Source organism: Diachasmimorpha longicaudata, chromosome 10, assembly GCF_034640455.1.
Source record: "Diachasmimorpha longicaudata isolate KC_UGA_2023 chromosome 10, iyDiaLong2, whole genome shotgun sequence".
Taxonomy (NCBI): domain Eukaryota; kingdom Metazoa; phylum Arthropoda; class Insecta; order Hymenoptera; family Braconidae; genus Diachasmimorpha; species Diachasmimorpha longicaudata.
In genome coordinates, this window is record NC_087234.1 from 6,221,729 (window position 1) to 6,238,613 (window position 16,885).

Below are 16,885 nucleotides of genomic sequence, written 5' to 3' on the forward strand. Positions count from 1 at the left end.
GTCCACTGAATGTTGGATACAGATCGTTTAACACTAACCGGTTAGTCCTGTCAATTCATGATCATTCGGGAATTTATCTTTATGTTTTTTAAATATTTTTCATCTGAGGCTAATTGAGACAATTAATTTCTCTCGATTCAAGTCATCGATATATTTTAATATATTGACAAGTGCCATGATAATCTATATTTTTTCTTTATGATTTTTCTTAATCGACATCACAAAGTTCATTTCGGACGTGAACATTCAACAGCTCAATGGGTTTTATCGCCGACAAATTTATTAGGATATCAATGAAAGGAGATTAATGGCTTTTGGGTTTGGCGGAAAAAAAAAGTCAGTAAACAGAAAATCGTTGAGGTCAACCTACATGGGGTAGAACATGAGAGCGATAACGTTGCGGGACGGAGTGGAGAGTGAAAAAATAAAGGTAAAAAAATGTCCCAGAGCCCTACATACCGCGAAGCAAAAAAAAAAACCCTAGAGTGCGAATGAGTGCTAGTTCAGTCCTCTCATATGCATATCGCAGTGGAGCCCTCTGACTCCATCTCCCTCGTCTCCTCTTTGTTCAGCCAAACGCACTCCACGACTACACGTGGTGGTTTTCCACTGTAATACTCGTTCTCACGTGTGCAAATCGCATGAACACATACACGGAAGAGAATTGTGGATGGCAAAAGAGGGAAAAGCCATGGTATGGTAGGTCGTTATGTGCACCGGTCGCTAGCTATACCAATACCCACCTCTACCTCTTGTGGACCATCGAGAATCGGTCAAGCGCTGGTTGTCCTTCTCCCTCGATCGGGCCCTCTCATTCTCCGAGCAAAATCACCCTTTGTCCAGTGGACGATGGGGAGAAATTACTTTTTGCTCGTGTGACGATTATGGAAGTGAAGCGGGTGAAGAGGAAAATGTTATTTTATCCCATCGATTATTCAGCGATTGGGATCGTTTTGGATTAGCAAAAAATAGGGGTGAGAGAGGGGTGTTTAGAAAAACAAAATCCGATAAATTCGCACTGATTTTCTGCTGTCTGAAATATTCTAATCAATAATGCAGTGTTTACTGTTGTGTCAAACTTAAAAATTGTTTTTTCATACCTCTGGGTCAATAAATAGTCAGACGCTCTTCGCCCTGGCCTCTCCACTCCATTCAATTTAATTAACAACATAATCTCGAATTTCTGAATTTAAAGAAATCCAAACAATTCGTGTACAGAATATAGTTTCCTCGGGAATAAGTGAGAGACTTGACGGAGTGGCTCCCTTGAGGAAAACAGTGGGGGCGAGGGGGGGAAAGACAGGAGCGTGGAGGCCTGGTGTGGTGAGAGGCAGCCCTTGATTACCAAGATCTTCATCTACATGCTAAACATCGTTTCTCCACATTGCCTTGAATACTCTTGTACTTATGTATGTATCAAGATCTACAACATTCTCCAGTCCCGTCCCCTCAACTCCAACTCCATGCCCTCCAGCGTCCGTGGCCTTCCCAGACGAAACGAGTGAATTCCTCTCTATTTTCACGTTGGACCCCCCATTTCTATGGTTGAGACCCCTCTCTCCTCGCATGAGAATACATTTTGTTTCATGTATATGATGTTTGCTTGGATTAAATTAACCGAATGCGAAGAACTGTCTTTCTCTCTTCCGCTTTTCAAAGTCCTTTTGTCATTCTAACGCTTCCCTTGATGCCCCCCCGGGTCCCTCGTTAATTAAAATTATTGTCAGAAGTCGTGGGCGCGGGGGTGGGTCATGTATCAAGGTCACGCGGTCTCTGTTTGGATTTTCTTCGGAGCTTTTTTCCACCAGCGCCTCTCGTCTTGGTGGCGACGAGTGGAACCGTGTCTGACTTCTTATTAAAGAGCTTTTGGGGGAGTGACGACAGCGCCACTTCTTTAAGAAATTTTCCTTACATTCTTTTCCTCACTTACCGGCGGTACTTTAAGACGACGAGCCGGCGACAAAGTGACAGCGATAAAGGAAGGAATCCCTTCTCTGAGAAAAAGATTTTTTTTTCTTTTCAATTGAGTGTTAAATATTTGATGTTTTTTAATCGTAAAATATTTAAAATTTAGAATTATCTTTCACGTTTTATAAGTATTTTTTTGATTGATCTTTGAAAATGATAATTCTAATAATGAGAATGATAATCAAAATCATCGTAAGCTCAGGATTTTTTTGGGGGTTGAATGATTCTGTCTAAATTTGAAGTAAAATAAAATGTCAGGTTTTTTACCGACATTTCAGGTCTCCCAAGATATGTTACCGCGGGGTGGTGGTTCTTAGGGCGCCAGAAAGAGGGTCGCGCACCGTGGAAAATAAAGCAGGGGTTGGGGGCTTTCTTAAACAACTCTTCTAAGTCACCCGATGGAGGGCGACACTTGTTCCTATCTTAGAAAAATTTTTTGAAGAATGGGGGAAAAAAAATCGACGTCACATCTCATTTTTTGATTCAACATTTTTTTTCTGGAACTTAATTTCGTTCATAAAGCAACAACTTGCACTAGCGCTTGTTTCTGTCACAATATCGTTAATCCTATAGAATATATTGTATTTCATACAATAACATATAGTCCATTATATCATATATTCACAGATTAAATTAATTTATTACATTATATCGGCGTGATAATCAATAAATTGTGGAAGCAGTTTGTAATCTTTATTACTAGAAGAACATCAATAATCGTTACCTTTTCGGGGCGATGCACCCCTAAATCTTCAGTAGTTCATAATCACTCTGACCGTACATTTTAATTCCCCCATATAATTATATTAAAAAAAATACGTTTGAAATTTTGAGGGGATTCTTTGAATTTATTTAAAAACCCTATGACTAAAATAATTTTAAAATATTAAAAAAATAATCCTCGAAGTCTAATGTTTTCTCCACGACCCCCTCCACCCCATGCGCATTCATCCCCTGAATTTTCCTAAGTGCCACCTGTCCTCGGATGGAACCGGTGACCCCAGAAACACGAAAAACAAGGGAATAAAAAAAAAAAGGTCCACAGACCAGAGGTGAGAACCTAACCTGCAAGCAAGACCGAGATATCTCCAAGTATCTTGGCCGGGTCTCGACGGTAGCTAGGCAACCCCCACTCCTTTTCTATCCAGTAGAAAGGCAGGGTTAGAAAGACAGAGACGACGATGAGAGCAAAGGATGCGAGTGAGTAAGGAGAGTCCCTCCGAGTGAAAGAGAGAGGTAGTGGCATCCACCTCCTTCACTCATCCCCTTCTCCAAGCATCGGGTTAACGCTATATACCTTTTCCTCCTCACCTCGAACCACCGGTCCTCTTTCAAAAACCCCTTCCATCCTCATCGTGGGAGCGTGGGATCCCAGCCGCGCCACAGCGGCCACGCTGGGCCACCTCAGACCCCAGGTTACGTCTCTCCGACACTCACTCCCTTCCTACCCTCCCCCCTCCCCCCGGCCATCCCAGCACCCTTTGCCCTCTTACGCTCGTTCCACCTTCTGCTTGGCCATGTATATGTATAGTGCATCCCGCTACCCCTCACTGCACCGCTCTCCAGCCGCCGTTAGCGACCGTCCGCCTGGTTCAATGATTACTCTTCGGTTAATGCTGGATAACTGGGAAATTTCGCTGATTGAATTTTTTCTTCCTCGTTACTTTTTAAGGCTTGAAAATCTCTTCTCACACGGTTACGTAAACGATGAAATTTTATCGACAATTGACTACTTATTCAGGACACGCGGAGAGAAGTTGTCGCACTGTGAAAAACATTATTTTTGGCGAATATCCATTTGCTTGAGAAAAGTATTTATTTTTTCGATCCTGATTATTCTGATTAGGTTTGAATTGTGATACTTATATTGCTCTAGGACATGGTGATGTTGATGGTAACCTTGAGGGAGGTCAAGGGATAATTATGAGCATTGAATAATTCGTGGAAATTCTGACGTCGAGAAAATGAGAAATTTAGAAAAAGGAGAGAATTGTCAATGGGATATCATTCAAGGTCACGTGGAAAATACTACTCGTCCTGCAGAGTAAGTGATTATGATTATTTAAATCTGTTGATTTCTTCGTCAACTTTTCTTCGATTATGTCCAATCGAAGGGTTATTGTTAGTAATAAACATTTAATGCGATATAACAATTTTTTTTCCCACGCGTATCGCTTCTCAAGTCTCCGGTTCTTTTGTCCCCTCCGATCCTGTCCAATCATAACGCCCCGGAATAAAATTACTCCGGTGATATAAATTCTGTCACCATTTTGTTTTGCGGTTACCCACTGTAGAGATTCGTCGATGCGTGGTGCGTGATGGGCGAGGCATCGTTCTGCGCATCGTCTTGCGGTTGGTTTTGCGGTTTCGGGGGGGCAGCTAGGCCCGATCATTGGCCGACGACAGAGTGAGTATCAAGGGTGCTGGGTTTTTGGGGGTGTGGTACTACCTTTGCGGCTTTACAGAAACGATCTCCCAGTGTTAATGTACAATTCCGCAAATATGGTCCCGATTCAGCGCGACGCGGAGCGAAATATTCATTAAAAAAATGAGGAATCGGTTCCGCTATTCCGGAGTAAAATATTTGCAGAAGAAAAAAATTGCAAATTTCCTGAAAAAATTACTCTAGTATATAGGAAACATTCGGGGAGGGTACAATAATAATTTGGGTAATTGTTTATTAAGTATATGCTCCCCTGGGAATTTTTTTTTATTTACTCATCATCGGGCGCTATTTTTTGCGATTGGCAACGAGTTATATCACCGCAGATATATATTTCGCTGAATATAAATCTGCGAATCTATGTTCTTGCCCTCATAAAGTGAGAAGGAAGCAGAAAGAGGGTGAACCAACGCCGTTTAATTACGCACCCCGAGCCCCTCGTCTCTTAACTCAACCGTGGCCTCTCCCTTTCATTAAGGCAATAATTTTAATAATTTTTATCTTTTCGTATAATCTGACTAATTAAAATTACGCTTTGATCACACTCCTGAAGCCGCACTCGTTCCTCCCCTCCTATTCTGTCTTACACTCGTTCTGTTGCGCACCAGATATTTATGATTCATGACTATTACTTTCCATCTCCATATTTTCTTCCCTCATTGAGGCTGAAAATATAATTTTATGTTCGCAGGTAAATTAAATTTCTAAGATTGAGGGAACGGAATATTTTTTGAATTATTTTGATAAAATATTCCTCTGGGAATAAATAACTTGAAACAGTGAATTTTTTTCGCACTGAACCGCAGCATAATTTTCACCATTGAAACTCAAAATGTCTAGTACTTCCTCTTATTGAAAATTCAGGTAGTGAGCTGTTGTATGGACTGCCAGCATTTGAAAGTAGGATGGGGTAAAAACACTTTTGAAAAGTTCTCGTAGCCGTTTTACAAGCCAGTGGAATCTCCCTTTACCACTGTCCATCCAGCAGAAAGGGATCTCCTCGGAAAATCAAGGGGAAATACTTGCACTACCATTTCACCTCTTCCTCCTCGGTGAAAAGTATAAAACATATATACATATATATATATACGTAAATATACAAGAAGTATGGGGTACGGTTGAGTGGTGAAGTTGGGCGGACTCGCTCCTTTTACAGTGTATTCAAATGTTGATGAAATTGACCAGACGCGGGGCATACTTTGATCTTTTTTACTTCCTCAAATATTCAAGTTACCGAAAGGGAACATTGAGACTGAACATCTGAGAATCTTTGTGGAGTTGCTGAGAATTACTCCTGCTCGTATACATTTCAATTCTTTATGGGGAATGGGGAGACTGCCGTCAATCTTCATACTCATCCAGAGAAATGAATATTTTCAAAAATATATTAAATAATTTATTCAATCGATCCACTTCACATTAAAAATACGCGTCCCATACAGACGTTTCATATCATCTTTTGAAATTAGATCTCCAGGGGGTGAAAAAAAAATTACCCTCCCAAGTGGATTTTTTCCAAGAAGACTTCACCTGCAAAGTGGCTGATGGTCAATTCGTCCCTGTAAATTGACTCAACCAATATAATTTTAAATAAATCTTTCTACAGGAGATCCGGAAATGGCTGTTTATCATTCGCGCAGAAAGTCCTCCCAAAGTAATTCCTCCAATAGGAAATTTCATTCACATTAGCTCATTTTATGAGACAGCCGAGAATTTGCTGCTCCCCTCAATCTCACCCAAAAGCCCAAATAAAGAAACAATCGTCGTCGTGTGGCATCGCCGAAGGTTGTCGTTCGTTGAATCCAATTACCCAAGGCAATACTTTTCAAAGTTGTTTTTTCACACCCCCTGGAGTAAAGTATGGGGTGTACCCGGGGTACACTCTCATGCTCGAGTATAAATTCGCGGGAATTAAACGAAAGAATGCGGTTTGCCTCGACGTACGACTGGCTGGCTGCCACCCTTAAAAAGCCCGGCTCATGGGTACACAATGTACACCTAACAACCCCAGTCCGCCTACTTCACCCCCACTGAGTCTTTTTTTTTTAGCTTCTGCCGTACTGATAGTTCCCGATGAATATGGGAAAAGGGGCCTGCGCGTATTTTTCGTTTTCACGAATGAGACGGCCGAGGGGGATGTTGGATTTTTAATTAAGGGCGCAATGACTTCTCAGCCCAAGAATTCCTGGCATATCGTTGCCGCGCCAGCTTGCAGGAGCTTTTTAAACTCCCTCGGGTATCATCCACCTCATTTTATCGTCCACACATGTTTTTACGATGTCCCTCATGACTAGAGCGCCATTTTTTTCAAATGTCAATGTTCAAATTGAAAAAATTACGAACTGTCAACAGCTGGGAACAATTTTATTGTTCATTAGCGTTGCCCTCTGTGAGGGAAATCTAATGCGAAATAATGTAATTATCAATCAAGGAGATTTTAGATTTTTGCGATCGATATTTGCCCCGAGGGTGCGCTGATGTTTTTCAGAAACAAAAAATAGTAAAAAAATTCTCTCCCGGTGAGTGCGGGGTAAACGATTTGAAAGGATTGTTAAGGATTCAAGGATTGCTGAGAAAGTACTCTAACTCAATCACTCACTGCAGAGTACACTTGAAAAATGCAAATTTCTCTCGACGGTAAACGTTTTCCACTGTTTAGTTGCGCGTGGAGAGAGAGAAACTGATAAACAAGGGTGAGAGGGAGGAGGGCAGCGCGACAAATAAATCATCGACGGAAGGACCTGGCGCATCCCACTCACCTTTCTTAAATTCACGGGTGAATGAGGGGATGTATAGAAATAGAGTACCTCTGTAGATCCTTGGAGCTCTTCCCCTCGGTATTTATGTGTTAGAATCGGCATATTTCAGATGTGCTTTTAAATATTAAAAGACGATGGAGGGTGTGGAGGGTTGCCTTTTGCCTTGGTGTTCCTTCAACCTCATACCATGACCGTCATATTCTCAGGCGATGCAGGAGAAAGTCGGGAATTAATCTTCTGAGAGGCTTCTAAAAATAAAACAAATAAAAAATGGTATGATAGAAAGGAAAGAATGAGATGTTTTAAAAATTACTAGAAAATTTATTTTTAATTAATAAAAAAATGCCTGAATATTTTGAAAAAAACCTGGAGGTCAATTTAAGATGAAAAGTCAATGGAATTTTTCATTTTCCGGACAATCGCAGAAAATTTTAGATTTTTTAGCGGTCGAGAAACAAAAGTTCACACTTTAGATGAATTTTCCTATTATTTTTATTTTTTTTCACTCTTGAATCAAAAAAGTAACTTCAGACTCCTGTGAACCCACGGAATCCCACATCATTCCCAATTTACCGTGACGAAAGGGCAGGGGGGGAGGTCAGAAGTGACTAGGCATTCCTTACCTCCCTCACTTTCTCAAGAAAAAGGGAGAGATTGAAATAATTAAACTGGCGCAAGTTTTTACGACAAGGTGTTCATTACCGTGGGTAATTAAGACGCCCCTTAACTAGACCCCGCTAACCACCCTGGGGTGCGTGGGGGGGTGGTAAACCAACTTCTCGGTTGGAATACGGAGGGAGTGGAAAAAGACAAGGGACGATTGTAGTACTGAAAGGGCAGACAGAGTGAGAACAAGATTTTGCGTAAAGAAAAGTGATGGAAGTCAAGGCTTTCCAGAGGGACTCCCTCAACTTTGGTGAAAAAGCAAACTTTTCATAAGCCCTTTTCCCCATTATCGGTGATAATTCACAGGACTATGTACTCTTCCTAACCTGTACCGCAGTATTTATTCAACGAAACCCCAACTGTCTATTAATTTTTTTTTCGTCTAATTCGGAGGGGAAATGGAATTCATAAGAGAATAATGCTCTTTAAGCTCCTTCGAGAACTACCCCGTGAGAATTTAGTTTGAAACTGTAGCTAAGTCCTCTCTAAGCTCATCACCCGTTCTCTTAGAATAATCCTGATGCCTGACTTGGCATTAATAAGTGGATGTCCCTCAATTACTCAAATAACAACGGGATAAATCAATGAGAATACTTTACACCCTCGATTGTTAATAATAAATTACTGCACCCAATTGTCCAGATTCTGAGACACTCGATACAGGAAAATGTGCACAAATCCCTTTTTATTTATTATTTTTCTGTTCAATTTAGTCCGTTAGGATATTTTTCCCAGCATTTATTATTTATATGTAAATCCTGTAAAAAATACTGCAGAGGGATGAAAAAAATTCCATTTCAACCAACGGATAATTCACCGCTGGCTCATACGTTAACTCCCCAAAAACTCATTTCAGGCTAAAAAAACCCATTGTAAAGGAAACCCCATGAAGAATGGTAATACTCCATCACAGCAAAGACAACTGGCTCGAGGGTAAATTCAAGTGTCCAAAAACAATACGAAACAAACGGCCCTTTCCCGTTGCTTCTGGTGCTTGAACGGATATTAGTTTTTCGATTTCTCATTCACCCACTCCGTCCCCACGATATTCCTCTCCCATTCGCGATATAATACCACACCTTCTTTTCCGTCATTTTTCCGAGTCATATTTTCCCTTCGCCGATGGATTTATCGCAATTTTTTTCTTGTAAATTCTCTTTGGAGTAGCCACCAGCCCATGAGGACACTTTATACAGCATTGATTCACGAGTTTTCATGCAAAAAGCCTTTGGCTAACTGGAAGGGCAAGCCTGTGGAATCCTCGAATTCGATAGAAACCCTTTAGCTTGGCATTGGACACTCGTGGGGAGAAATACTGCCGGTCATAATTCTTACTCCATGGCAATTCCACTATTACTAGCTGGACACGAGAGAAAACTCTTTGCAATGCGACTCGCGTGCACTTTGGCTTATTAAAGGTTGATCTCCTCCCCTTCCCAACCAACCCCCACACACACAGGGGACCCTTGTATGTGATGCGGGTGGCGCTAGTCACTCCCTTTCTCTCGCCGATGATATTTCTGTGGATTTTGGCACTCAGTTATTCTGGCTCAACCGGGGCTACCCTGAAAACTATCGTACATCATGCTGCAAATGTAACGCCATCCAGTGAATTCAAAACGAATGAGTTATGGAAAGCTCATCTACGCTTTGTAGAAAAGCTCGGTAGACGGTGGATGAAGTCGAACTGTTGTGTCGCAGCAGTGACTCCCGTTTCATCTGGAATCTTGTCGAGTTACTCGGGGGGGAGAGGGAAATAGATTGACTTTGGGGTGGGAGCTTTTTCGGGGGGGAGAAGGGTGAGAACTAGATGAAACTGTTTTCAATGTATATATCAAGATCTGTCTGAGGTTTGTGGGTACGTAAGATTTGTGGGACCCTTGATAGCGAGGAGTTTTCGGGCAACTGGCTTGTCATTGAGACACCCTGATGAGGATTCGGGAATTTCCCAGGGTGTTCGGGGTAATTGGGACGTTCTGGGTGGGGGTGAATATTTTTAATCGGTTCAGGGGATAAATTTTGTCATGATTTTTGAGACAGTTGTCAGAGACGAGAGGTGCTCGATTTGCGAAGGGATTTATGTCATTTTTAATCTGATTTGACGTTGATTTAGCGGAGAAAGGAGGGGAAGAGATATTTTTAGGAAAAATTATTGGTGATTGCGGGAAAAATCAAGGTGTTCTCGGATCAGCGGTGAGGCGCTGTCTACTATCATCATCATCAGCACACGCGGAGTACCTCATCTATGGTGGATAGTATTCGTGCATATAGTGCCTGTGGTACTGTCGAGATATCTGGCTGTTGGTCTGCCACGATTAGGCGGCGATTATTCGACCGATAGGCCGAGATAACTGCGGATGTTGGGGTCAGGCTTAACTCCATGTTCGTGCATCTAATCTTCCGGAGGTTCACTGCAATCAGCTTTCATCGATCAATTGACTCGCTGACTATCTTTCTCGTCCGATAACTCTCGGAATTACTGGCCATGGATTGATCATCAGTTCAATCCAGTGATTCTACAGAAAATAATTAGACGTTGCAGGCAATAATCTAAACTTACTTCTCCATTTATTCATTATTCCGGAATTTCATTAGCGTTGAGATATTTGTTTGGATACGTTCGAGACAGAAGCGAAGAATCTGACGATATTGATGCTGAATTCAACAGCCCCCGGGGTTTTAATTAAATACACGCCCCTAACTGCGGTGAAAGTAAAACAAACGATTCGCCTCGTTGATTTTAGAAAAATTTTGCTGATCCCGTCGTAAATTTGTTATAAAAAATCAGAGAACGTGAATTTGGGAGGAAAAGTTTCGCGACAATTGTCGAATAACTGTAGGGGCGATGTCAAGGGTCAGGAGGATCTCCTCAACAGAAAAAAACCGGGTGAATTCATCACAACATATGGAATTTCGTCCCGTAATTAGCAGCAATTACTCAATTTCCCATTCTACGAAGTGATAGCACATCACAAACTAGATATCGGTGGTGTATATCGGATTGCTTCTGGCAATATGACAAGCTCGCCCGGCATGACGACGGTGACACCCCCCGCGTCAAGAATTCATGTTGAGAGACGAGGGAGAGGGGACGTTTGGCACATGAAGAGGGTGGGTGGCAAGTGGGAGGTGGGAAGGGGGATCATAATTAACCGAATACCGATACTCACCCGCTTTAACCCATCCACCACCAGCCAACCCCCGCCCCCACCTCATTCCCCCTCATGTGTGATACCATATCCGCGCGGGCCGCGATGCGAACGATCGCGACATACCCGCGACGCATACGTACGTAATTGTGTGCCCGCCGAAATACCCGCGATTCGACCCGTTTAACCGGCGGTTATGTATATCGGCATGTCCAGTTGAATTACGTGGAAAAACACGAGAGAGCACTAAATCACGATACACTCGTACCCACTCAAAAAGACGTAAATATTCATGAGCTGTGAGCGAGAGGATTTTTTCTGGTTTTCGTCCGCCCAGTGGACTTTTGCCGTTTTAATTTTCTACCGTAATATGACTATCGACGGTGGTCAATTGGGTACCTGTTGCGATATGAACAAATAAAAGTATCACGCCATTGGTAAATTTGTTATTAGTACACTGCCGAGGGAGTAGACTATTATTATTAATTACTGGAATTTTATCAATTTATCACATGCTGGAGTGAACGGGTTTTACGAAGAGGAATAATTCAAAGAAATTGAGGAGAATTCCGTGACAATACAACTTGAGGTAGGAAGAAGGACCTTTGAAGGATTTTATTCTCGTGGTAGTCTGCTAATTTGTGTCCATCAAAATTTCCGATTGTTGACCTTGAAATTTTTCAATTTTTCCACCTGATAAAGCCATCAACAGGGGCTAATGGGCGACCTGTTGCGAGATGAACAAACAAAAGCACAATACAATATGCAAATTTGTCCTATCCATCGTGTCCATAAATAATTGACGTGGTGAGCAGAGTCACCATCCTCTCACTGTGTCTCAAAAATCGAAAAATTCATGAAAAAATATCAAGCCAAAAGAAAGCCGAGTTTCCTCCCCATAAAAGCCCAGAAGACAAGCTTGTATTAGTCAGTGTGCTTCTATATCCATATCCTTCGCAAGCTCAAACACGTTCGTCTCATCCTTGTCACCCCCCCCCCCCTCCCCATCCTCGGATTCTAAAGGCTTGCCTCTATGAGAGAAGGAAGTCATGGGATGGAATGAGGATGGTTGGAACCCCAGGCCACCCCTTTACGGGTCTGCCAGCGGTGGTGGCGGTGTCGTATCTTGGCCTCCGCGGCGCGCCGCTCTATCGACGTACACACACCAACATACACTCTACCTCTTTCCTAACCCGAGGAAAGCTCTATCTCTCTTCCAGTCCCTCCTTCTATCCACTGTCTCCTTTTGCCAGAGCTTCCAAGCTTCTCTTCCTCCGCAGAAAGGTGGGAGGATGGGGGGGGGGCGAAGGGAGAAATTCTCCTTCTATATCCACCCTTCTTCCCAGCCCCCCCCGCCTCCCCCTCCTATCCCATGCCACCTCACTTCGTACCGTCTACACACCAGGTCACCACCTTGCAACGATGTTGGCAGCCTCCTACGAGCCCGTAACTTGCGATTGCCGAGATAGTGGAATACAGTTCCTCAATGTGAAATGTCTCTGGCTTTAAACCTTCTCCACCACCTACACTGCCTACCTCCCAGAACGCCTCGTCTTCGGTCTCGAGAAACTCCACGTTATTGAGATATCTGTTTCGAGAATTAGGCTATCCCCTTTCATTCGGATTGCATCAAACTCCCGGATCATGAAGACTTCAAGTCTTGCTATGGTAGGATGAATAGAATATCGGAGATTGGAATGCACCAGGATGCCGTTGAATTACAGAGAATCGTGAATTTTGTGGGGATAAAATTATTCGACTAACGATGAAAATTCTTTAATATTCATAAATCACTGGTGGAGTGCAAAAACTGGCTCAACACATGGGCATTTCCTTACCACCCGAGGATCCCTAAATCAAGTCCAATATCCTTTTCTGAAACAATTGGACCCTCGTAAAGGCCAACATCGTTGTCCGGTGTCTGTCAGATACACACACAAATGCTGAAAAGCGTCTACAGAGAAATTCAGAAGGCGGTACAACGAGGATGAGCATCACCACTGGATGCGGGAGGTTAGCACGGAAGAAGATTTAATTAAGCCAGAGCCGATTTATCTCCCTGACAGCTCTATGGCTAGAGGCTTGCTGGGCATATCCCGCCCTAACACTCACTATCCCAGTGTAACAATTCAGAAATCGGGTAAATTTATCCGTATGTCGACTTTGGGACAGGTCGTGAGGGCTTTCAAACAGTCTTTTTCAACAGCTTAATGAGAATGAATTATTTTAGAATTTTCTACTCCTGCCCTATCGTCCTCCGTATGACGTTCAAATTATCGAAGGTCTCAGAGTTATTTTTTTTTTGCGAGCAAAGGGCGGATTCTTCAAGGGAATATAATGATGCAAGGAAAAGGAATGCAGCGACATTAGCCTAAGTAAGGCGTGTACACACGTGATCCTCCACTCTCATCCGCGCTGATTCTCTTCCACTTCTCTTTAGGGTCTAGCCTCTGGACCCTCGTGCAATTATTAATTAACGCTTCCCCTCTCAAGGCATTAACGCGGCTAAGAGCAAGCCACCCATTCCATTCTGTCTCACCCTCATTTATTCAACCCACCACCCACCCTCGCTTCTCTCTCTCTCACGGCCAACCCCTTTTGGCCTCTCAAAGCATCCAAGTAACGATACACCTTGGTGAGGTGTGGGGCGTGACCTACACGCTCCACAGAAAACCTCCGTCCAGAAGGTCTTTTGACTACCACTGCCTCTTTTCGTGACCCGAGGGGGAAACTTGACTTACAAAGAAGAAAATTTTCCTTACAAACACATACTCATCACCATCGTGTGTGAATGGGTCTGCTTAAGGCAATAGTTGGGTTAAAAGTCTTCCTCAAAAAGGTGACGACAGATGTGAGATACGAGTGGTGCTCTCTTCATCTCACGGTGATGGCCATCACAGTCAAAGTACGAAGACCCACTTTCCGGAAAATGTTTTAAAATCCTCGTTAAAAACTCAACGAAATTTCTACAGCACATCAAGAGCTACATTTTTCTTTCTGTTCAGCACTTCAACTAAAAATGTACGACTTTTGCTGTGTGTGATTTGTTGAAATTTAGGGCACGAGCCCTGAAGAATAGAGAGCCTGAAAACTTGAGTGAATTCCTCGATAGAAAATCCCAAGCACGTATCCGACTAATCATAGCCCCATTTCCTTTAATATCCGTGGTGAGATATAGAGTCCACCTCGTGCTCAATGCTATACACCGACTGAAGCTTGATGTAAGTCTTAGGGACTTCCGGTGGAGGTTATAACGGATCGTCCCTGCGGCAGCTGGGGACCTCTGCATCCGGCGTCTAAATGTTTCAGTGGCCGGAGAGTTCGAGGGCCGGAAAACAAGTGAAAAGGATGGTGATGCACTTCTAGGAGCTGTACTTTGTACTTTCCGGCTGGATTTGTTGTTAAATATTCACGCGGGAGATTTCAAATGTTTTTTTACGGGGAGAATAATACATTTTGAAGATGTGATGCAACGTATGACGTCTACATGGCGATTTGGCATTTCGTAATATTTTATATTTCAATTGACAGTCTAATGCAGCTCAGGGGAGTGCATTGTTCCAGACATACTGACAATTTAATGACAGTAGGAGAGCAGAAATATGAGCAGTGATGACAATTTAATGACACTATGATAACAATAATTCCAGCAGCGATGATAAGTTACTGATACTAGGTTACGGGGATTGAGTTGAAACGAAATGAATATTGAAATGATAATAATAAATTAACAGTACAGTGATAACTGTCATTAATAAATCTAATAGGGAAACGATTGGTTAACTATTTGGAAAACTTCACACCTGCAATTTACATTGCGTCAAATTGCCTGATAGAACGCAGTGTGAGGGTCGCATTGTAGTCTTGGGATTGGATCCTGGTGGCGATAGATGAGCTGCAATGAAGGATTTCGGTGCAGCTTCACAATGTGTTGACGCGCCGTTCGTGGAGACGCGTCCATCAGAGGAATTTCGCCGCTTTATGGTAACAACAACCGTCAGGTCGGCAGTTTCTATGGAGATAGCTGAGAAGTTTTTGGACTCACTCATGTTGGCATCGACCCTCACTTCTTCTGATTCGTCGGTCTCCGATGCAAGGGTGGACACCACCAGTGCCACTCGTGCTTTAGACGGTTGGGAATCAGAACCAGACTTTGGATCGTTTTTCCTCATCTTTTCGCGTGGAACTGCTGTGGATTCAGATGCAGCAGTAGGTTTCGACTGGCTTTTTGTAATGAGTATTGTCCACGGGTCAGCTGGAGATCCAGGTGATACATTATTTGAGGTTCTTGTAACATCCCAGAGTTCTTCTGATGGTATTAATTCATCGTCACCCAGCTCGTCTGATAAATCTTGATCAGAGGTGTCTTGACTGGTCAGAGGTGAATGTCGGGCAGGGGATGGCTTACTGCTGGGCGTTTTTGGAGGTGGGTGTGCAAGACAGTGTAGGACTTGCATCTTCAAAGTTGACAAGAGCGAGTTGAATTGTGGGAACGTTAGTCCATGACATTTTTCAAATATCTTGGCGTCTTCCTTGTGTGCGTTGTGCGTTCCATTTATCAAAGTTTCCGTATTTTTTTTTAAAGTATCGTACGCTATCTTAATGCTCTTGACGTCTCGAGCGAGTGACGCATCACTAGCCTGGTGATTGTTCCGTTTCTGTCGTATTTGGAAAATGTTGTTCTCGAGAATCTCCCGGGCCTATACATATACCAGGAAAAATATGTCAGGTATTCATTTTTCTTTGCTCTTGATGATCGTGATTATTACTGAATATACTCACGGTTAACTGTATTGAAATTTCGTGTCCAACATGGCTTATAGGTTGATGGAACCGAAGGCATCGTTTTAGATTATCATGGTAATTCTTACGAAGTATTTTCGTTTCGGATTTCATCACTTCACGACATACTTCAACATCTTTCCTTTTGTATTTATCGTCGTGAAAAAGTTTCTTCAAATTATAACAACAAATTCTAGAAATTTTTTTCACTGAGGTACAAGACAATAAAAAAATTCAAACTCAAGATTGAATATTTAAATTATCACCAGTTTTTTGGTGCGGGGGCCTTCACCCAAAGATTGTTGAATTTTCGGTGGAATATAATATATTTTCGATGAGGAATATATGAACATTATGAATTAACACTCACCACAATGTCTTCCCGAAGTTCTTTAATATGTGTATTGAACACCACATCATTCACCTTATGGGATTTTCGGGTCTTCGCATATTCTTTGAGTTTTTCCATGAGTTTAAAAAGTGACTGGTTCAGGGAAGATAATTCCTCGCCGTAGTCTAAAGCCTTTAATGATAATTGATTATTTGAGTAGATCAGATGAATGAATCCAGTGATAATGGAAATTTGTGGTAAAAAAATTATTAGAAATTAGACTGCTTACCTCACCTGAGTGCATCACGACAGCTGCAAAACCAGCGAGAAATATAAACAATCGCATTTCCATAGTTTAAATCCTTCCAGTAATGCGATGACAAGTATACGGTGACTCGCCGATATCACATATGCGTTGAAAACTAAAAACGCGCCAGATTTACGCTGTGGAAGAGCTATGCATAATGAGCTTTATACAATTACTGTGAAAGATTACGAATCATGAGATCGATATTCTTAATGATTTATTACGTTACGATTACGCCTGGGGCATTACACTGAGGTGCCTTCACATACTTTTCAGTACATCTGCTTGTTCTTTGCTTTTTTATAATCATTTACCCTGCCATTCAAATATTTTCATATCGTTTGGAAAATAATCGTAGAAATAGAGGACAAGCGACAGGTTGATAACGATTTCCATTAACGTTCTTGTGATTTCTTGTTTGTACAAATTGGTTTATTGACGTGGGAAAATAGTTCCATTATGATGACGGACTCCATTACA

At 42.3% G+C, this 16,885-nt stretch overlaps 1 protein-coding gene across 1 annotated transcript; it reads right to left on the reverse strand.

Annotated features, from left to right (window-relative positions):
• Positions 1 to 14,662: 14,662 nt before the first annotated feature.
• Positions 14,663 to 16,450, reverse strand: LOC135167069 (uncharacterized). Its single transcript, XM_064129921.1, has 5 exons — positions 16,388 to 16,450; positions 16,138 to 16,290; positions 15,768 to 15,938; positions 14,800 to 15,685; positions 14,663 to 14,745 (listed from the first exon to the last, which is right to left on the reverse strand). Exons 1-5 carry the CDS (start codon positions 16,448 to 16,450, stop codon positions 14,663 to 14,665), a joined length of 1,356 nt encoding a protein of 451 aa, XP_063985991.1.
• Positions 16,451 to 16,885: the final 435 nt, after the last annotated feature.